The sequence below is a fragment of the Lissotriton vulgaris genome, chromosome 10 (genome assembly GCF_964263255.1).
Source record: "Lissotriton vulgaris chromosome 10, aLisVul1.2, whole genome shotgun sequence".
Classification (NCBI taxonomy): domain Eukaryota; kingdom Metazoa; phylum Chordata; class Amphibia; order Caudata; family Salamandridae; genus Lissotriton; species Lissotriton vulgaris.
In genome coordinates, this window is record NC_141698.1 from 637,294,620 (window position 1) to 637,317,528 (window position 22,909).

Below are 22,909 nucleotides of genomic sequence, written 5' to 3' on the forward strand. Positions count from 1 at the left end.
AGAAGCACTCGCGGGCACCCCAGGCGAAGGCACACGGCCACACAGCGCGAGAGCCGGAGACCGCATACAGAAGGAAACGCGCCCGGCCAAGTCGCACAAACGCAGCAGACCGGGACGCACGCACAAACATAGGCCGGATCGGCGCTTACAAAAAGGAAACGGCGGCCGCCCCAGACAAGGGGCATGCATGCGCCGGCCACCAGAGCCCGAAAAGGGCGGGGGCCATAAAGTAACGACCGGGAGAAGACAAAGGACGGAATCCACATCCCCGGCCGCCCCCCCCCCCCCCCACCCCCCTGTAAACCCACGGCACGCTATAGCAGCACCCAACCGGCCCCACAGGACCGGGGGAAGGAAGATGGGGGGGGGGATTTAAGTTTCAGGAACCAGGGTCCACTAAGGCAGGACCTCTAACCCAAAACCCATGGACCAGCTAGAGCAGGTCCAACTTACCTGAACAGCGCCTCTGGAGAGAATCGCGCAGAACAAAAAAAACAGACTGTTGGTTGGGCCGGCCCGCCTCTTATAGAGGTCTGGGGTGACTGGTCGGCCATGTTGGGAGGGGATGGGAGGCTTTTTTTACTTTGGAGGGTTCTGTCGTGGAGCTGAAGCTCACTATGTTAGTCATGTGGCGAGGAAGACTAACGAGGAGGTAATGCGTTTCTTACTCCTGTGAGAAGCAATAGGCATGAATGGTACGACGGAAATAATAGCAGGGTATGCAGTGCACAGGTGCGAGGTGTACTCTGATAGTAGCACCTTCATTCACTTCCTGACATGAATCCCTTTATTGCTCCAGATACTTTGAAGCTACAGAACTATTAAATGGTGCTGGGGTGTCAATCTTCATAACTGAATTAACAGCACTTCATTAGCCTTGGATGGAAAAGTATAACAAATTAAAACTCTAATAAATTTAAAACAGAAAGAGATATTTAAAATTAAAATTCAGATATGAAGTTTTTTTCTCAAAATTTAGTAACATTTCAAATACTATATTTGCAGTCAAAACTACAAACTTATATTTTATGGAGAAAATACCATTTCTATTCACATGAGAAGGGGCTGTTGCAGGGTGTACACTGTGAGACATATATTCCTAAACCATATTCCTACCACGCAGCCACATAGACTGGTGATCAAACAGGGCTTGTCTTGTGCACTATCATAATTTCAGCATCCTGGTGATTCATTTTTGATGTCTCCTCATGCCCTGAATTGATTGGAAATAATTTGATGCAATTTTCATATTAACAAAGGGTGGACTGGACCCGAAAGAATTTCAGACCAGTCCTACATTAACAAGCAGGGACTAAGGGTGATGGTTAATTTTAAAATACCATGTCGTGGAATAGACAATAGTAAATATCAAAATCTGAGAGTCTTAACCCCTTCCGTGCGGGGGTAATTCCCCCGCTGTGCAAGGGGACGGGGGGTGCGCGCAGAGCCCCCATGCTCATGACGACACGGTGCTCGTGTTCTCATGATGAACTGAGCTCGTCATGACCACACCCGTTCCTGTGTAACGCTCAGCACAGCAGGGGAATTATCCCCGCGTGTGAGCGTTCCACGGATCATGACGAGCTGAGCTCGTCATGAGCACCAGAGCGCCATGCCTCATGACGTGCACAGCTCCTCATGAGCATGGATGAGGTTAAAAGTTAACAGTCAGGAGGGACACCACAGGCTGATGGACTGTTAACCCTTTCGATGCTCATGACGAGCTCAGCTCGTCATGATGCACAGTTGAGCTGTGCTGATGACGAGCTGAGCTCGTCATGAAAGAATGGAAATAATCAAAAGTCAGCACCGGAGGGGAAAACGCCTAGCAGCCAAGGTGTTTTAAAATACTGAAAGATTGTCAAATAAATAAGCACAACATAACGTGGCAAATTTAGCTCCCATCCGGAATGCCGGAGAACAAACCAAAATCCCACTCAATTCATACTCTTCTTTCAGTCTGAATACTTGTGAGAATAAGACCACTTGGAGTATTAACACCTATAACAATCTCCTCCCATGACCACACCAGATTGCATTTGTTGGTAGATTGGCAGCAGAAGACAGTAAGATAGTATGCAGCTCTGATATGTTCTCCACTTTTCCTGCTACTGCTAATTTCATGGTCCAACAAGCATTGGCAAAGATGCCAACAAGTCCAGCCTCGCAAGCCTGTAATTTGTTTTTTTGGGGGTGGGGGGGTTCAGGCATATATATTAAGCATTAATGATTGAAATTTAATAAAAGTAAAAAATGCTGCTAAATAACATTGGCATGCAAACAATTATATAAGTTAATAATGACACCACCAAAAAGAAATAAAGGAAACCTGGAATAAAATCATAGATTGGCCCAACAGCCTCGGTACGGAAGTACACTACTTTTTAAGCAGATGTGGACATGTGCACAAACAAACACCATTTCAAGAGAGCCATTGGCTGAAGTGGGCTGGCCTGTTGCTCCATGCTGTATGCTGTGGTATGAGGAGCCAAATGTGACAGACTCTTGGACAATACAGTGGATGACGAGGGCTGCCTTAAAATTCCTGTATGTGTATGTTAATATATGTATTTTTATCTTGTTTATTTTTATTGCATGAGGATAGTGCGACAGCTAAAACTGTCTGTAGTACAGACCTAAAAAAAGATGCCACTCTCAGATACCTTGCAGCTCCAATGCGCGCCCGCAGAAGGACTTGGAAGATACTTACCCTTACTTACCATGAATGTATAATGTCCTGCCAGATGGTCTACCTTAGAATTACTACAGGTATATTTTTGTAATGAGACTATGGGGCTGATTACGATGCGGCGTTAAAGGCTCCAACCCTCGGTCGGAGCCTTTAAGGCAGCATCGTAATGGGCCGGTCGGTTTACTTTACGAACGCCTCATTACAATGGAGGCAGTCGTAAAGTAAACCTGCCAGTTATTCTGGCTGGCTTCTGACGGGCTCGGATAGCCTGTTGTCCAGTCGAAAGGCAGCCTGTGATCTCAAGGGCGGGCATTTCTGCCTTTGAGATTACAATGTTGGGTTTCGGCAGCCTTTCCATGCCGGCCTTTCCGACACGGGAAAGACTTTGAAACTCAAGTTTGGGGGCCCCTAGCAGGCCCCCCCTTTGGGAACACGGCCTCCAGTTGGAGGCCGAGGGGGCATCTATGGGGCACCCTGTTGATTCCTACACCCTATGGCAGGCACGTTGAAGTGCCTGCCACCGGGGGGGAGGGATGAACTATACCTTCCATTCCCCCCCCCAAGCGCCTTGAGACCCTCACGAGTAATTAGTGCGCTCTCACAAATGCTATGATTGATTTATTGACTATGGGAGCATGCATTCCGGACGGTTTATGGTTGTAATGCATGCTCTCATAGTAAAATGTAGGCATGCAACCGAACAGTGTTCGGTCGCATCTTAATGGGGCGGTCAGGACCGTTGATCGGGTGTCGGTCGGTCCCATGATCGATGCGGTGTCAGGTGGAAGTGATTCCGCTCGAAACTGCAATGACCCCCTAAATATCACTGTGCTGATTTAACCATATGTTCTTATGCTTGTGAGGATCCTGTAGCACAGCATGTGGTCTCAACGTGTACTGAGATTTGTTTCATAAATGAGGTCTGGTATGTATGTGAAGAATTCTTACAGGGTTTAAAAACAGAAATAGGCTCTCAGAATTGCAATGAAATCTTAAACTCTTGCACCATGTATCTTTCTCACAGTCCGCAACGTGCTTCATTTGGAACTTTTTCAAATCAATAGGTGAACGATCAATATAGGGCATTAGGGTTTAGAATGTATTGAACTTGGTGCGGCAAGTGTGTGAATGATCTCATTTGTGCACATGCCTGGAATACATTTTCCTTAGAAGGTATTTTTGTACTTGTAAAGAACTAAATAATCTCACATGAGGCGTGCATATTTCCAATACCTTCTCTCTTGCATGTAATCACCTACCAGCTTTTTTCCCATATGGATTGATAAACTCGCAGGCACAACATTATGTTTATTTCCAACCTACAGTGAAGCATTTTATGTTTTTTGTTTTGTCAATTTCTATGACTGCAGGGAGGCACATTTTTTTAATATTTGAAAAGAAACTTTTTGCATTGGTATTCTCTTGAAACATATGTTACCCCTTTCTTACTTTTCTCTTGATCATGAAGCTAAAATCGCAACATTGAATTCAGGCAACTGAAATTCTTCTATTTCGTGAAGTAACCTACTTAAATGTGTGCTACCCTCAGAAATATCATTCTACAAAACTATAAAAAAAGAAGATTACAGTATTGTGAACTTCATAAACACTGTACATTGAATATCAAGTGTGGGAACATCTGGAATCAGATTACAATAAAGCGGATGTAATAAATTATTATGCATTGTGTTTTTTGAGCATATGAGAATAAGGCCGACAAGGGGGAGCCCTTTGGAATGAGGAGTAACAATGGAACAGATGAGGAAAGGATAGAACATTTTCAGAGTTTTTCAAATGCTTGTGTCGAGATTCAAAACCATTAATTGATGATTGTGAAGGGTATATTCAAGCATCAGAGTGAAGCAGATTTTGGCTCCTTGACAATAAAGGTAAATAAAGGCAAGTAAAGAAAAACATGCTTTAAAACTTTCGCAATAAAATGTTACAATACTGATTTGAAGTGCATTCTTGGATAGTAGGAATAGCAGAGTTAACTAAAAGGGTGCCCTGTGCTTCCATCTAAAATTCCAGGCCCTGTTGGGTAAGCTGTAGAAAACACGAATGACCCTAACATGTTTATTATGTTGAGGGGGCTGTAATTTGGATTACCTATTATAAATACTCAAATCTCTAAAGATCAGAGTCTCTTTCACTGTTTAGGCCTGGCTTAACAATAAGTTCTCTTTTCTTTTTTAAGTTTGATTTTTTTTTTTAAGTTTGATTTTATAAGTCTCTCTTTTCTGAATGACCTGTTGTTACCAATTTTTTTAAATATACCTAGTGTGGGCTTTGGATCCATCCGGAGTAGGGTCTCTTGTTTGACCCCATGCCATTGGCTATTTTTTGTATCATTCCGCCTCAAGCAAGTGCTTGCATTGGAATTCGCGAGAGACTATTTTACATCTGAAAGTGCGCTCAATCATCACTCTTGTCAAATTCAACTCTAAAGCTCCTTTATGCATTCAATACAGTAAGCAGTCCTTGTTGCTGCTTTTCTTCTCACCACTGGAAAAGCCAAGCTAACAGGCATTGATGTGATAAACTGCATTTGTGTGTGCAACTCACAAAACAGCATTTATGAATTCCAAAGTGTGCATGCATTAAAACGTTACAGCCTGACAGATTGCCTTTGCCAGTGCTTGCTTCATTCAGTTTTTTTATTATTGTTTTTTTTTCATACAGGCGCTGTTGCAGATCCATTGTATTAAATGAGCAATAACTGCATGCTAAAATACGCTTAATTCATTTCACCTGAGAAGCACATATTTTTTATTTTTTTATCAAAATAAATCATATTTAATGCATGTCTCTTTAAATAGCATGCAGAACAGGGAAAATGGGATAATAATCTGACTTATGTCAGTTGGTAATGAGACACACACATAATAATGGAGCTGAGCAGAAAAACAAAATGAGGGATAATTGTATTTACTGTATAATCAATAGACCTCTTCACCAGGGATATTTTCATATAATGCATAGTGCCTGTGGCAGAAATCCTTAATTGGGCCCATTGGAAGACGATGCGATTGAATTAAAAGCTACTTTGCATATTTAGGAACAAGCCAGATATAAAAAGAGCTTATTGTAACCTGATTCATGTCTGGCAGTAGGACCTTTAAATGCTGTGTTCAATATAATGTATGTAGAGAAGGTAAACACTGTGGGTGGGCCTCCGGTATGGGGAATTGGCATAGGGCAGCGCCGCAACCCTCCTGCTACGCTGCCCTACGCCAATGTGAAAGGGCAGGAATGCCCCGTATTCGTGAAAAATGGTGCATTCCTGTCTTTTCCCCCTGCGCTGGCGCACAATTTTCTGCCTAGCGCCAACGCAGGTACCATTGCACCATGGCGCAAGGGTGTTTGCGTTGCATACAGGATGGTTTTGTGAAGAAAGGTGCACCTTCCTGCACAAAAACAATCCAGAGAGGCAATATTTCCTCTTTCTATGCGTGTTTCAGAATGCATCACGCATGAAAAAAGGAAGAAACGAATAGAAATAAAAATATTTCTTCTCATTGTGCCTGCTCTGGAGAGGCCTAAGGTTTTGGCACTGCCCCCGGTTTACGTGATTAATTAAATCTGGGGCAGCGCCAAAATCCATGGATGTTGCATGGGAAAATCCACCGCAGCGCCCATGGAATAACATCCTGGTGCAGAGTAAGGCAACACAGCACCTTGCCCTGCTTTGTCTTACTCCTTATATATGAGGCCATGCAAGGCCAAGCAAAGTGGCTTTGTGGGGCCTCATAGATATGGTTGAGAGGTTTGTGCCGCCGGATCCTCAGAAAAAGTGACCCTTTGGCAGCGCAAGTCTCCCATAAATAAGCCCCTCCGTTCAGGATGTTCCAAGCAATATCATCTTTCCTACAAGGACCTTAAAATCCTTAAAAACTGTGAAATTAACTCTAACTAAACTGTCATTCATCCAGAGTTCATGTGGATATGTGATTGCAAGGTGCCTGGGCGTTTTTAACCCCTCCCATGCTGGTGACGAACCCCAGCCGTCACGCCCCGCGGTGGGCGTGTGCCGATGACGGCTAGGGTTCGTCACGGCCCGCCCTGTTCTTTTGTTTACCACACAGCGGTAAAATCGTGGCCGCAGCGAAAGGGTTAAAAGAGAATATGTTCTCGAAAGCACAAAAGAGTGAGGAGATAGAGGCTAAAAATTCCATGGTAACTGTACAAACTAAATCACTATTGTGATGAGTATACCCTGCAGCTACTTAGGCCATCGGTTGTGATGCCATTACAGGTTGCTTCCAGCCAACCGGGACAATTACACAACAATCTGTACCATATACCTAGATGACACCGAAATAACAACTGGAGACATGGGTGCAGGGTGAGGAGCCGGCTGACATCTTCAGGCACCTGTGACCATGCTAATGTAGATGATGTAGCCAATGTATGGGAGAGATGCGGGGGTACATCAGAATGTGAGCGCCCATCTGCGCTCACTGCTCAGACCTCCTCCCTTCCACAGGTACTCTGTGGATCTGGACCTGTGGGCATTCAAGCTTCGGCTTCACATTTAGAAGGTGAAAATGGGAGCAAGCTACAGTATGACCTCAGCTTCATGAATCAGAACTGTTATTTCCTATGATAACTACATGCACATTGAAACTTCTATGATCTTTTGACACACTGTTTATACATTCGTTGCACTCAAGCACGAACTTTGAGATAGCCATTCACCAACTTGTGCGAGTACCCGCAAAACCGGTCATTCCCCCAAATTCAGGAACTTGGTTGCTTGCCTGAATCAGTTCACCAATGGGATTTCTCAAACTTGTAAGTAAAAGCCAAAAAGCCGGTGGCATAAACAGGTTTCTTTAGCGTGGTTATCGTAAACAAAATAATGTTAAGTTCAAAAGTCTGAGTAGCTAGCCTATTACAACCCAATGCACAATGTAGGTGCCATCAGTCAATTTTTCCTCATTGTTAGAATATTGGAGTTGTGCTGCTATAGCCAACTGCATTTTGCAGCGTTTTTTAATTGCAGTGTCCTCTATCATTCTGTGGTTGAGTAGCCCCTTGGCGTCAGGTCAGCCAACCCAATAAGTTTAATTTTTCAGGCCACACCACTAGAAGGCACTGAAAGTAGAAATATATTTTTTATTTGGCAAGTGAACAATCTTAGTACTTTTTCAGATCACAAAGTTGTAGATGCAGGATCTCGTGACTCACTTAACTAATGCATCCACTTCAGGGATCTATATTTCGGCTCTTGGTTGCAGGTTATAACTCCACAGGGCCTCCCTCACACGTTCATTCTTCTGGGCCCGATGAACTCAGTAACATTGAGATGGCTAACATTAAAGATCTGTTAACTGTGAATAGTGCTGAGATATCCCCTGGTGTACAAACATGCCTTTTAATGTGAATGACAGCCAAGTTGGCATATAAACATGCCTTTGATGAGGGATTAGGCACAAATTTTAAGGAAATGTACAGATTTACTTTGAAATATTCAGGTGGCTTAGCCACCAACAGTGGTTCAGGAGGTAGCATGTGTTATTATCAAACTAACCATTTGCAGTTTTCCGGTCAGCACCCAATGGTTCTTTTGAGAGCCACTTCTACAGTTACACTGCGGCTGCCCATTACCGAATACCTCAAGCTTATTTCTCATAAATAGCTAAATGCTAATTAACTTGCGGGGCGGAACTGCCGAATTATCATGTGAGAATATGTTAACTAGAAAAACAAGACAGCCCATCAAGTGAATAGCCTTTTTTATGAAGCCCGAGAGGCGCTTTCACAGCGAGGCCCAGGATCGGTGAAGAAAGACTTCCCTTGCATCCAAATGCAGGAGCCAGAATTGGGCATCTGTTGTTTTGCAGCTGCCAAGGTCACACCAGCTGGATCCGAGAGAGAAGTAGTAGAAATGGCAATAAAGTTCATTTTACCAGCAGTAGGCCGACAGAGCGCCAAGCAGGCACTTCATTGATATGCCAACGTGTGTTGGGAGGTCGGTCGATAATTCAACTCTGCGAGGAGTTACACTAAAGGCATTTTTAAAGGCAAAGACACCTAGCGAATTTCTTATGTGGAATCCCCTAAAATAGCAGGGTTCGAGGCAGGTGTCTATTATTATCATAAGAAAATATTCTGGTGGGTCTCAGCTGCATTACTTTTTAGCAGATAAACGGAGCAAGAATGAGCAACGTTTTATAGGGCTATGTGCGCAAGCTAAACCATCACTGTTAATATAGTGTGCCCTTCCACAAAGTCAAGCGACAGTCTGTTAGTCCCCCACAGCTCACAGCCAAGGTCTTTCAAAGAGTTTTTGACTACTGTGACCCCATGTCATGTACGTTGTGGTATACTTTATAGAGAATAATGTTGCTAAAAGTATTGCTTTAAGAGTGATCTGCATACTTTAGGGGCCTTATATGCTACATTTTTAGTTGTTTCACGATTTACATTTTTCATAGGTTTGGCTGTTTCACATGAACAGATTTGAGTCCAGGGTTATTTAAGTTTGCTGGCTGTGAAAGGTTTTATGAGAAATTCTGTAAAACTATCTATTGAAAAAAACATGTCTACAGTGAAAAATACATTACATGGTGCAAAATGCTGTTAAGATCAAGCACTGCAAAAAATGTTTGCAATGTCCCAAATTCAGAGTGGGATGTTTGTGGATGAAATATTTATCACACCTTTAAATTTTGATCGCATTGGGTGAAATATATACTGGGTTAAATAAGTACCTCCTATTCCGAGCTTTCGCGCAGAAAATGGAGCCTTATTTGGTACTTACCATACAAAATGTAGCATTTATTTACGTCTTCAGGCTTGGAACTTATTTTTGCTACAGCGGCAGGATACGCTTACTGGTGAAAGCACACTCCGCCATGGGCTTACCGTAACATGACATTTTTCCATACTAAAGTAAATAGGGTGTTATAAATCCAATAATAGGTATCCCGTTTGCAACATACGTTTAATATCGATTTGCTGACAGAGGCCTTAGACATAAAAAATACTGTTGGCACCTTTTACTGCTGATGTGTTGAAAAAAATGAAGACACACATATGTTTTTATGATAAAAACAGCAGGTGCCATTGATAAAATCAAAAATACACATTTAAATACATGTTATACAAAACGTTTCATGTAATACTTCGCCCTAAAAAGTTGAACATTTCATCTTTCTTTCCTGAATAATAAGATAAGCCTGGCCACCTCTAGAGCACACCCTGACATGAGTTTACCAACTGCATCTATGAGGAAGGTGGTGGAAATGAAGAATACTATAAAAACAAGCCTTGCCAAAGCCAAAAGGCCTCGCTTCCATAAGGAAATGCATGCAAACAGGAATACAAAAATCATGCTTGCATGCAGTATCATATTAAATGCAAAATTATTGGCCTTTTTCAATGTCCACTTACTCCAGATAGGGGGTTTGTTTTGAATGCTGTACTTTACCTGTGCAGGAGCTTTTTCTTATGCCACAGGAATGTAGTTCTGACTTCACACGTGACTGAGCAATCGATCCCTTTGTGCGTGATATCTGCATACCCACAATCCTTTCCAACCCGCCTTTACATTCTTGTGCTGTATTAAAAAGCACCTGCAGTGTATATGTATGGCAAGGTACAAAACCATATACTATTAAACGCGTATCAGTTGAAGAGCGTTTGTCAAGTAACTCGAGGTCATCTTGAAAGTGCAATCCGGTAACATACCTTACAATCAGGAAAGACACTGGCATGTAGCTCTGTTGGGGATAGGAGCTCCAGGTAGAGAAGAAGTGAACAGGGCAGAGCGCCTGCTGCTGGTCAAGGGTATGACTAGAGAGGGCATTGGATAAGAGAAGGACTCAGACTGAAGAGTGTTACTACAGTGAAAAAAAGGAAAAAGCATTGCTGTTCGAATATCATGTGTGTGTGACATAAACAGTTTAATATGTATGGTTTGATTGTAAATGTTATATACACAATTTTCCCTCATGCATTGCAATGCATGCAATACATATAAATCAGAATGGTAAACCAACCAGCCAGCTGCATGAAGTGAGAGGGAAGCACTCCTTAGGGTGGAGGCAAATCCCAGAGTATGTATATGTAAACAGTTTGGGGATAATCCATTCCTTAGCCCATAGGGATCTGAATTAGTCCTCATTCTGAATTCAAGATCCAGGAAACGTGATGGTATTTATTCTACAGATTAAAGAAACTGGTGTCCATGGCAACAAAAGAGAATCCCATCTAGCAGCTACTAAGGATAGGTGATTGGAAACCTGCTGGTCACCTTTGACCTCGTTTCACCCTAGAAGGCTTTGATTGCGTAACAAATCATCAAAATTTTGGGTAGAAGGTGTCAATGACCGTGCTTTAGTTTGCTGCACTGTGGACAGTACCACTTGTCAGGGCAGAAATGGGAACCCAAAGCAGCCCTGGCAAATTTGACCGACCAGTTCCCCATATGCTATTGTTACTGGGGGCCTATATAGCAGCACTGCTGCAAAACCGGCCACTAGTAACAAAAAAACAGCACCCACTGCTGCAAAATCATCCCCCTCCCTTCCAGCCTCCAGGGAAAAACACTTGTTGCTGGCTATGGTCAGTCCGGCCCTGCCACTTGTGTTCATGTGCTGCTTCTGAAATAACCGAGAGATTTACCAGTCCGTTGACTTGCTCCTACTTTGCAGGGTACCTGGGCTCCTGTAAACAGTATATCGAGTGCACCTATGACCTTGACAGCACTGGAAGAGGCATCTCAAAGCTGACAAGAGTGTTGACATATTAGTGAAACACTCAGAACGTTTAATGCTTCCAAAAGTCTTCGCCTCTTTCCAGCCCATCATTTCTTCAACCCTCTTAGTGATTCCAGACATTGTCCAGCGCTCTGCACATCAGACCTGGTCTTTCTCCAATAGGAACAGTCCATCCCAAACTACCAGGCCAATGCCTACTGAATGCAAACACAAGTCACCTGAAACAGGTTTTAAGCTTGTTGGGTCTCTCAATGAGGTGTAGTTTGAGTGCTGTGGCATAGCAAGGAAGGGACCCACAGTGGCCATGCCTGTCACCCTTGCAGCATCACACTAAAGCCCAATGATATTTGGAATCCCAATGTGCTTGCCAAGAATGCTTACAAGTGTCTCGGTCTCTGCTAATCACTCGGGTCATATTCAAGTTCATGTTTCTTTTTTGCCCATCATATAATTTCAGAGAAACCCCAGTATTATGCACATTGGATTTTCCTTCTCCAGTAGCAACAGTTCAGTAGGAACAGTCAGTCCCCTATGAGCAGGTACACAAGTCAACGCATAATGGCATCATCCCGAGTTGCAGTTATGTGACACAGTGAGCACAGGACCCAGGTTTAGGCAACCCCCTTGCACTTAGGACATTACTCCGCGTCACTCCAGGCAGTGACCAAACATATTAAAATCAGACAACATCCTGCTCAAATAGCAACAGTTCAGGGAGGGACGAGTGGAGTCGCATATAAGACTTAATTTGGATATGTGGTTGTAAGTTGGCTTAGCGTTTTTAGAAGAGAGAATTTCCTAGAAAGCACAAAAGAGGGAGAGAAATGAGGTTAAAAATGTATTGATAATTTTTGTGTTCTCACACCCTGAATCACTATTGTGATGAACATGCACCATAGCAAGTTTGTCATCATTTATTGATGCTATTACAGGTTACTTACAGCCAACCAGGACAATTACACAACAAGCTGTAAGATGTACACAGACAACCTCAAAATACATACAGTAAACATAGGAGCGGGTGAGGAGCCAGCTGACGTCTTCGGGCACTTCTGACCACGCTAATGGGGCTGATGGCTGCCTATGCCTCCCATGTGGGCTGCTGAGTGGTCCTTTCTTTTTGCACCTTCAGATTTGGGTCCAGAGCGACCCCTCATTCTTTCAAGATTTTTTCACCAAAGTGTTCCAGTTGCACAGGGGGAAAAGTTACCACTTTTGCTCCTCGTTGTAGTTCCCCAGAATGCTCTCGCTTGAAGATGCATTCCACCCAGAATGGCGCTTCGAACTCCTGAAAGCCTTCCCACAGCTGTTTCTCCTGCTCCAAGTACTGAAGAACATCAAGAATGACTGGGCCCAGGTCATCCTAGAGGCACCAGATTATACCAGGAGAGTGTGGTACCTGGCAATCTTGAGGATGAGCACCTGTCCTACGATCAAGCTGCTGCTTCAGTAAGGTCTTCTGTCATAGCAGCAGGGCATGGTGCTCCACCTGGGCCTGAGCAATCTACTGCCCCACGCTTGGAGATTGAGCAGCAGCAGATGACCTCATTTGACCTTTTTCCTGAAGTAGTTGATGCCATCTTGGAAGTGAGGCAACCCTCTACAAAGTCTGTATATGCCAATAATTAGGACAAATTAGTGGTTTGGTGCAGCCTCCTTTAGACTGACCCACTGCAAGCCAGGCTATCTTACATTTTGAGGTTAGTTTTGGTCCTGACCCAGCCGAAGCTTACTTTATCAGTGTTAAAGACTACTTGTCGGCTGTGTCAGTTTTTTTGCAGTTGCCAGATCACCCATTGTGATGAGATTTTTGAAAGGTTTACAACATTTATTTCCACCAAAACCCTTTGTGATTCCACATGGGATGTAAACTTGGTTCTTACTATTATAATGTATACCGCCTTTGAGCCGATGCACAGTTGTCTATTATGTCGCCTGACTCTCAAATTTGATTTTCATAACATCAGGCTCCCTGTACTATGTTCTTCTCAGATAATCTATTTCTGAGGACATGAGCTTCTTTTCTACCAGAAGTGGTAAAACCGTTTCAAGTCAGACAGGCAATCACAATCCTGGCGTTCTTTGCTCCACATCATCTTTCATAAAAAGGAATACATACTTCATTGTTTGGACACCAAGAAAGCACAGTCTTTATACTGATCACACCAAACAACATTGAGTGGACAGTGAGCTCTTTCTGGGATTTTCTAGAGCAAAAAAGTGCAAGGCAGTACTGAAGTGGACCATCTGCCAGTGGAGTGTGCACTGCATCAAGATTTGCTAAACAGTGGTTAAAGAGCAGCCTCCAGTAGGCCTATGGGGTCCATTCCACCAGAACCAACACTGCTAGCACTGCATTGGCACTCAGAGGGCCAGTTATGGATATCTGTCGAGCAGCTGCATGTATGTCAGTGTACACATTCTCAAAGCCTTCACAGTCAAGTCCGGCAAGATGGGCCTTTTACCTGCTTCGTCCTACAAGACATTTTGGTTTGAGCCAGTTCACAGACCAATTCCCTGAGGAGGTACTACTATGAAATCTATTCACAAACTGAGCCACCTGCAGTTAGAAATATCCATCAGAACAAGTTACTTGCCCTTTGTGATGCTCTTTATGATGGATAATCCACCAGCAGGTTCCTTAATGACCCTCCCACTTCCCTGTCTGTGAACTGAATCTTTTCCATCCTAACAGTTTCCAGTCTAGAGATCTGCACAATGCTCATGCCAATTTGTTGATGGACTCTTCGTCTGACAGTGCCAACTGCATAAGGAAGCAACTGATATCAGCGCACATGAGTGACACTTGTATACGGCTCCGCTTAACACTTTGGGAGCAGAACCGCGTCAGTGCGGAGTCGCATCCAGTCTGATGCCTGGGAAATACAATGAGAGGAATCTGCAGGGATATAGAATATCTACTGGGAAGAGTGTTACTAAAGGTAAGTAACTGGTTCATTAGGTTACTTCTGGGCAGGAGCACAAACAGCCCCCTACTGTTTTTCCCCTGCGTGGCCTCATAAAACAGGAAGTGGGGGAACCACCTCTGATTATGCTTGTCGAACTGAGAGTCTCACCTAAAGCACAAAGGTGATATCATATTAATGTTATCACTCACAAAAATGTATCCAGGGAAAATCCAACACTGTATCCCTCCTTGTGTTTGCATTAAAAAATGCTCCCCACGGCATGTCGCAGACCACAATCCTGGGTGTTCTAACCCCCATGTGAGGGGCTCACTTGATAAACTCTCTCACGATCAGTACCCAATTAAATTGGGTCTGAATTCTGTGGGTGAAAAGAGATTTTTGTATTCGTTAATATTACATTTTAATTGTTTATATACCACCATATGTCACTTACATGCAGATTTAGAGTGTTGGAGGAGCTACAACATAATCTTGAGTCAGATAAGGATATGAGAAAGAGTGACATAAAATGGTTGACTGTGTTCTAATGGGGGAAAAGGATGACTTGTAGTAAAGTCAGACAGGTACAAAAGAGTGAGGTCAAACAAAAATGATGTATGCTGCTCAAGAAAAGACTGTTACTTGGGCATCATGAATAATTCTGTCTCATTGGGGCATTCAGCATTTCAGGGAATTTTCTTCTGGAATCCTGGGGAGTTGATGAGTTGTATCTTTTTTGTTTGCAAGGACTATCACTTAGACCACCATTCGTAAGCTTGACATTGTAGCAAGGTTATGGTAGTGGTGGACTGAGATATGTAAATTGGTGGATCTGTTTCATAAGGGTATGGGGAATGTCCAGAGCATTTTAAAGGCAACCCTGATAGTGATTGGGTGTCACTGTAGGTTTTTCAGATATTATGTGATGTTGGATCTCATGTTGATTAGTTGGAAAGTGTGTTGTCTTTCCCTGGCCAAACTGTACCTTGTTAATCAACATTTATGGCACGCCTATATTAGGGACTGTGCTATATTCATGGTTTTCATGCTAAAGCGGTTCTCCCTATATTGGAATGAAATATAATTAGCAACTTATTTTTTCAAGGTAAAGTAGGCAACACATAGTCCTAATAATTGACTTCGCTTGTGGGATAGTTGGCAGATTGATGTTGAACATAATGCCTCCATTGTATACCTTCAAGGTAAGAATAGGAAGACAGTCAAGGCTGGCAGATCAAAAGAATGGGGGTATAAATATCTAGGACCACAAATAGCAGAACATTCTGATTTATGGGATTTATGGGACAATGGAGGAAGGACTTTTGTTGTGATCCATCACTAGGCATGCTTTAGGTAGAAGAAAAATTCACATGCATGTTTTGATCTTGTCTTGAGTTTGTAGTATATGTGATTTTTGTTTTATACATGTGATAGTAGAAAATATGCTTTAAGCTTACTTTTTCCGAGGTCTCATATGCTTTTATGATTTAAATATTTTTATTGATTTGAAGATTAAGATCAACAGCAACCACCTACATCAAAAAGCCGGTGGGGAATCATAAATCATTACTAAAGAAATAGAAACGAGAAAGGACAATGAAAACAGAAAGAGAAATCATAATCTCCTTTGCTTTTAAAAGGACGAGCTCACTTTGCTGTGACTTAGGTCCATCGTGGTTGAGCTTAGTTGATCATAATTTTCAGTTTACGGGCTAAGCTGTATCTACTACCAAGAGGCCTCAGTGAATCAAGCCGTTGCTGCTGATATCTAGTTAAACTCACCGGCCACAAATTCGATCTTTGGCAATGCCTACCATTTCAAGGTTCATATCAAAATTGGGTAACATTAACAGCTGCATGTAAAAAAACAAGCATTGTCAAAACCAGTATTGCTGTCCTTCGGAAGTGGACAGTTATTTTTAGTAATCATTTTGGAACACATGCTTTATGCAAAAAGTGCTTAGCATAGCAAGCATATAAAAAACGTAAAAGCAAAGGAGCGCTCTGGCTGCCCATCCACACTCTGGTGCTACACTGTGCTCCTTTTCAGATGGATATACATATGTGATAAGGCAAAAGGCAGTCACTCACAGTGCAAGACAGCAATGGATAAAGTAGACTGGGCCATTGCCCTATGCGCTATCCTGTGAAGGACAGAAGCAAAGAAATTGACATTTGAACAGACCAATGGATGAAGAGGGCTGGTAGAAAGTCATTTTATCTTTGTATATATGTTTGCATTTTTATCAGGATTTTTTTTTAGACCATGAGGCTGGCGAGACAGCTAAATATATATCTAGGCTGGACCAAAGAATGCAAAGTAATGTGATATTAAGACAGTTGCATACCCAGCAAGCACTGAAGAAGATAGTTCATTGGAGAAGGAGTTGTTCACAGTGAGGATGGAAAGATCCTAACCGCTCACTAAGATCCAGACAGATCTTGTCAACAGGTAGTTTTTTTTTCACTAAAAACTAATAGATCTTTCCGGGCATCCAACAAGGTAAACTCAATTCTGTCATCTAATTGGAAGCAAGTTTCTCTTACATCCTGGAAATTGCTACGTTTACGCTAGTTTAGCACTAAATGGATATCAAAGCAGGTCTCCTGCTAATAAACTACTTCAGTTTCTCCTGGGAGGTTCTTGATGTTCTTGAGTTGTGGTTATAGATGATGGATGTGATAAATGGGATGCATGTAACAATGTGCTTTTTACTGTAGCTTTACAGCAACAGGGGGAGTTACTTGGATAGGGAAATATGTGTCTTGATCTTCTGCACAAAGGTCAGAAGTGTTAATAGGTTCAAAGTCACAACTGAAAGTCAGGGAGAAGTCACCGACAACATTTGTTAGTTTTTGAGATGCCTATTTTGCCACATTTCACATAGCATTTCACATGCTCCTCCGGTAAGGCATAGGGGTGTCGCTCCCCTGCTTTGCAGCAGTGTGGATAAAGGAAAAATAAATGATAATGACTAGTTGTTGCTACCATTTTATTTGTTCCTGCTGTGGCAGTTTTGTGGATGGGCAGGCTGTTTTACTCTCAGAGCAGGGGGAGGAGCGATGGCACTATGTAAGTGCGCATGAATGTTTGGCCGCCCATCTTGGGCCAATCAGTCATGCGCACTTTGTATCTTCTCCACCCAGGCTGCATTGTACAGCCTGGGTGGAGAACAAGCCCAGGCTCCCAGTCCCTGCCTGAACGCCGAACCACTGGCTTAGGCGAGCCTCTGTGCTCTGCTCCTTTTTCCGGGAGAGGGGACGTAGAGAGACGCGGCGAAGAGGTACTTTTTTTTTCCTTCACCCCCTCTCTCCCCCCAATCTGTGCCAGCCACCAATACATAATGAACAAGCTCTGCAAAGTCAACAGGTTTGGTATGTTTATGGCATACTCATACAGATTCACCGACAAAGCCAATGGATTTGGCATATATATAGTTTATGCATACACACCACATAAAGGTATAGAAGCACACTGACTTACAAACAATTGCTGCAAACTCCTGCATACATACACCCACCAATGCACAAATGTCAACAATTAGGCATGAATGCAAATAAAGTCTAAACACATGAACTCCATTTCTCCACAGAAAATTTTCTTGCAAAACCTTCAAAACCCTGCATTTAAACGCTGTTGTTTTTCCTGTTTCAACATCTTCAAACATCTCACCCATTTATTTTAATGTTGTACCTATTTTTTTATTTTTTTTATTTAAAGTTTTGTATAGTGCTAGGTAGACCCGTAGGTATCAGAGCGCTTCACATACACATTGTGAAAAGCAGAATGGCCTTGCCTTACCCAGAAGCCCAAAAGTAGCAAATAAAAACGACCCTATCGGACGTTTTTCCATGTGGCTGCTCTAAAGTGGGAAAGGCTCATGTGCAGTTCAGCTAGCAATGCTTTCGGCTGCTGAAGCCGAGCTGCTTCCTGGAGCATGCGCAGTGCAGCCGTCAGGGGTGGGAGGAGGAGGGGGCAGAGGGTGGGAGAATGAGGGGGACCACATCACTTGGTTGTCTCTATGCTAAGCTGCCGAGAGCCGGTTGCCAAGCAGTTATCATTGTTACTGTGACGATTGCAGAGACTGTTGCTAATTGAGAAGCCAGCATCCTTCCTCAAGCGCCGGCTTTGGGCTTCAAAGACCATCTTTGGATTTTTAAAGGAAGGCGCATTTTCAGCAAACATTTTGCAACGAACTAGTTATCGATTGACGGAGGAGGGCTTGCTCCGTGTTGATTTGTTTTGCGCTTCTGGGCGCACGCTCTCTCTATTGCTGTTTGGGAGTGCGGTGGGCAGCAGGAGTGAACATGACCACCGCCAAAGAACCAAACCCGCCAGCAAAAACAGCTCACCAGCAAGAACAGGTAAACCTGTTGTGTGGGATTTTTTTGTTTGTTACCATCTTATTGGGTATTTGAGGGTATTGCATGCCCCTCGTTCGCCATCTGATCTGCAGCACAGCAGCTGGAATTAGTGCGGCTGGCCAGATGTGCTCTGCGTTTTGGTTATTGCTAGTTCAACAGCGTGCCTGCCTCTTAGAATGCGTAATTCCGACATACAGTGTAGCCGTGTTTTCTTCCAATGCGTTGCCTGACGTGCAAATCCGTTCGAAAAAATATGCGTTGACTCTTCTTTGGAAGTTGCAGGGGGAGGAGGGTCTTTGAAGCACTTTGTGGTTTGTGGACGGAAAAAGACTAATGAATGTATTTTGGGGTTTGACGCCTGATAAACGTGTGGAAAGTGAGTGTGGCTTCAGCGTTCACGAGCTTCCCGCGGGGACCGCGTGCACACGTTGGGCTTCCTTTCCACCGCCGGGTTCCTGTCAGACTTGCCCTGCCGGTGCCTTTGGGTAGCGGGCACCGTGGAGGTGGCAACTTTGGCAGCTGAGGCGGAGGGCAGCGTGCTGTTATGAGTACCTGGTGGTATGCACAGGAACACTACAGCGTGAGTGAGGCACAGGAGACGTGTCTCTGAGTTCCACAGAGCCACGAATCTACAAGGTGCGGATGCTCCTGTACAAATAGGCAGCAGTGTGCATGTGGTACCCGGATGCACGTCCGCTGCCTCGCTCCATGGGGGAATTTAGAGGTGCCCCCCGGTTTAAGCTGAAGGCTTTTAGTTGCAGGATTCCTGTTGCCCCATCTGGAGTCTGTAAAATACGTTCTGTGTCCTAAAAATGACTTAAGTTATCGGAGTCTTCGGGGAGAATCGCCATTTATCCTCGAGTTATGCAATGCAGTGTTCTTTTTTTAATCAACGATTCTACTGGTTGTAGCAGGTGGGGGAGGGGCGTGGGTAGCGGCGGTGGCCCCCGATGGTGGAGAAAACGACTTGGAGATCTTTAGTACAGTACCCCATGTGCGCCCTTATGTTCGACACTCAAAATAGCCTGCCGCGGATACACCCTCAAACCAAACTGCCACTTTTTGTACAGTACTTAGACGCACATTAATTTATTATTAACAACTCCTAAACTTTCATGCTTTGAATAAAACATTACCGATTTTGTGCACAGTAACTGTTTTATAGTTAAGCTATTTGAAGTTGCATACCGCGCTTGGTTACTTTTCAACTAAGATAAATGCATTGACACTTCCCAGGGTAACTGCACTGATAGGCAATGTCTACCCATTTATAACGGACAATAGATCAGGATGTGCGAAAACCTGCCCTGCACAAATGTTTTTTTAGATAATGTGAGCCTGTTTCATCGATAAAAAAAAAATCTTCAACCAAAATTGGTCTTACTTTTATTAGTCGTAAAAAGAAAGGCATGACAATGTGCAGGACACCATCGGAATGGGAAACTCTTGGCTCATGTAGAGAGGAGAGATGTGTTGCATTTTTAATGGGCGAGCAAGAAAAAGCACTATCGCATGTTAGTGTAGGCTTCCGAGTTCAGACTCTTCCGAGGCGCCGCTGCATTCCATGACAGGGACCCTGACTGCCATCACAGTGAAGGCAATGTCACGCTGTCACCAACATGCTATTGTCACATTGACGCACTAGCGCCCTTCAGCCCATTTTGTGCATGCAGTGTTATGGAAGGCAAAGGTTAGGATCATCTTTCTATAAAATACAAATATTGAGTGGCATTTTGAGAATCGCAGAAAGCGCCCAGTTTTATTTTCTGTGCAAATTCTCACTTTACAATCGATACCGACAAGAATATATGGAAAATATGATGCCACGATGTAATGTTTCACTTTCTAAAGTGTGATTGACTTTGACTATCCGCGTCACATGTTATTGGAGCTAGACGAGAAATCTGATCCCCACTGCTGGAACACTGCAACTGAAGAAAGCGGGATCACTTACCAAAGGCATCTGATTCACCTCCAGTGAGAGTGTTCAACCCAAAGCACAGTATGCAGAATAGCCCTATGTTAAGAGAGGTTGAGGAAGTAAGAGGTGCTCTCTATGATACAGGATTCTATCCTTGAAACTATGAAAGGGCTGACAAGACCCATACTTAAAGCTGGGCCAAGAGGCAAGATGAAGGATCCCCACCTTGACGGGTGCAGTTTTAGGAAAACCCACTTATTTCATAAAAGAGTATGAAGGTTCCCAGCAGTTATACTTCACTGTGACACCTTAGTGATCCAATCTCAATTTTTTAATCTACTTGCCAATATCTTGTGTGAAAATTGACGTTGAGGCCTTACCTCACCTTCAAGAGTCTTATGAAATACCGACAAGAGAATTGCTCAAGGAGAATATGGGTTCTACAAGACATTTTCTATATAAATTAGGTCCCTGCTTGCCAACATTGTACGGAATTTCACGTGAGGTTGGACAGTAGTCTAATGGTGTACATGTAGTATGCCGATGCTGTATTTTTGGAAGGGCATTGAAGATTCTAGAGGTGCTGCATGGTGAGGTGATCTCCTTTATCGGGGGTGCAATGTTTTGACCTCTGTGCATCCAAATCAAATCAGGTGTTTGTTAAGCGCGACTACTCACCCATAAGGGTCTCAAGGCCCTGAAGGTGTGTGTGTGTGGGGGGGCGGGGGGGTGGCAGGTTCCGGTCCATCAAGAAGGGGGTCTGTCAAAGAGCCAGGTTTTGAGGTTTCTTGCAAAGATGGGGAGTGATGTTATCTGTCTGAGGTGGAGCGGAAGGTCGTTCCAGGCACTGGCTGTGCGGAAGGAGAAAGACCGGCCTCCCGAACTGGTCTTTCTGGTGCATGGGACCACGGCGTAGGAGAGCTGGGCTGATCGTAGGGTCCTTTAGGGTGCGTGGAATTTGAGTCGGCTGTTCAGGTATGCTGGTCCGGTGTCGTGGAGGGCCTTGTGAGCGTGGGTTAGCATCTTGAAGGTGACTCTAGCTTCGACGGGGAGCCAGTGGAGTGTACGCAGGTGCTGGGAGATGTGGAAGTGGCTTGGCAGTTTGAGGACCAGTCTTGTGGCGGCGTTTTGATGTTCTGTAGCTTGCGGGTGAGGTTTTTGTTTATTCTGGCATAGAGTGTGTTGCCGTAGTCGAGCCTGCTGGTTACCAAGGTGTGAGTGACAGTCTTTCTGTGTTTGAGGGGGATCCATTTAAAGGTCTTATATAGGAGGCGGAGGGTGTGGAAGCAGGAGGACGAGACGGAGTTGATCTGGCGGTCCATTTGGAGCTCTGAGTCCAGGATGATTCCCAGGTTGCGTGCGTGGTCCATGGGGGTAGGCGGGCTTCCGAGGGTGGGGGCCACCAGGTGTTGTTCCAGGCATCTGGGTTTGGGCCCATGATGAGTGCTTCCATTTTGTTTGTGTTTAGTTGTAGGCAGCTGCTTTTCATCCATTTGGCGACGGCTTCCATGCCTTCTCAAAAGTTGTGTCTGGCGGTGTTGTGTTCGTTGGATAGGGAGAAGATGAGTTGGGTGTCGTCTGCGTATGACACAATGTTAAGTCTGTAGGTTCTGACGATGGGGGCGAGTGGAGCCATGTAGACATTGAAGAGCGTAGGGCTGAGGAAGGACCCCTGGCGGACTCCGCAGATGGTAGGTGTAGGGTCTGAGAGGAAAGGGGGGAGTCTGACCCACTGCGTTCTGCCAGAGAGGAAGGAGCGGATCCAGTCGAGGGCCTTGTCTTGGATCCTTGCGTGTGCATCAAGGTGTAGAGAGGGCTCGGTACAACCCCAGAGGCTTGGGACATGTGGAAGAAGAAGCAGCATGGCTGGTTAAAAGCTGACCAGAGTGTATTATGGAAATTGCTAAAGGAGGCAGGTCAAGTAGAAGAGCAACATCATTCTGTATTTAGTTAGAGTTTGGAATAGCTAAAAATCTGAGAATAAGGCAGCAGAGTACCCAAGGAAAAGTAATCAATCTGAAAGTTTGGTAGGATTTTCCCTACAGATATGACCAGAAATCTAGGAGAAAATAGTCTGTAGGAGCACACATTGAAGCCTGGGATAAATATTTGTGCAACCCAGGCAGAGAGATACAATTAAGAGTCAAACTAGATAATAATATAGATGATGGGAAGTGCATAAGAAAAATGAAAAGGGGTCTGCAGCCAGAGTGTCAAGTACAAGAATGAAGTGATGTTCAATGTGGACAGATTCTTGTGATTTGGTAACCAGGTTTATTCTTTGAAGTGTACACCG

General features: G+C 44.0%; 1 protein-coding gene across 4 annotated transcripts in view; it reads left to right on the forward strand.

The window, feature by feature from the left end:
* DPP6 (dipeptidyl peptidase like 6) overlaps positions 1 to 22,909 on the forward strand; it is a 2,152,278-nt gene that overhangs the window by 758,527 nt on the left and 1,370,842 nt on the right. The window contains exon 1 of one of the 4 annotated variants that reach the window (XM_086941475.1): positions 18,381 to 18,692. The exons of the other annotated variants lie outside the window; for them this stretch is intronic. Within the exon in view, the coding sequence (XP_086797601.1) occupies positions 18,636 to 18,692 (57 nt within the window). The 5' untranslated portion in view covers positions 18,381 to 18,635. Of the gene's footprint in view, positions 1 to 18,380; positions 18,693 to 22,909 lie in introns of those variants that run through there. 4 annotated transcript variants of the gene reach the window in all.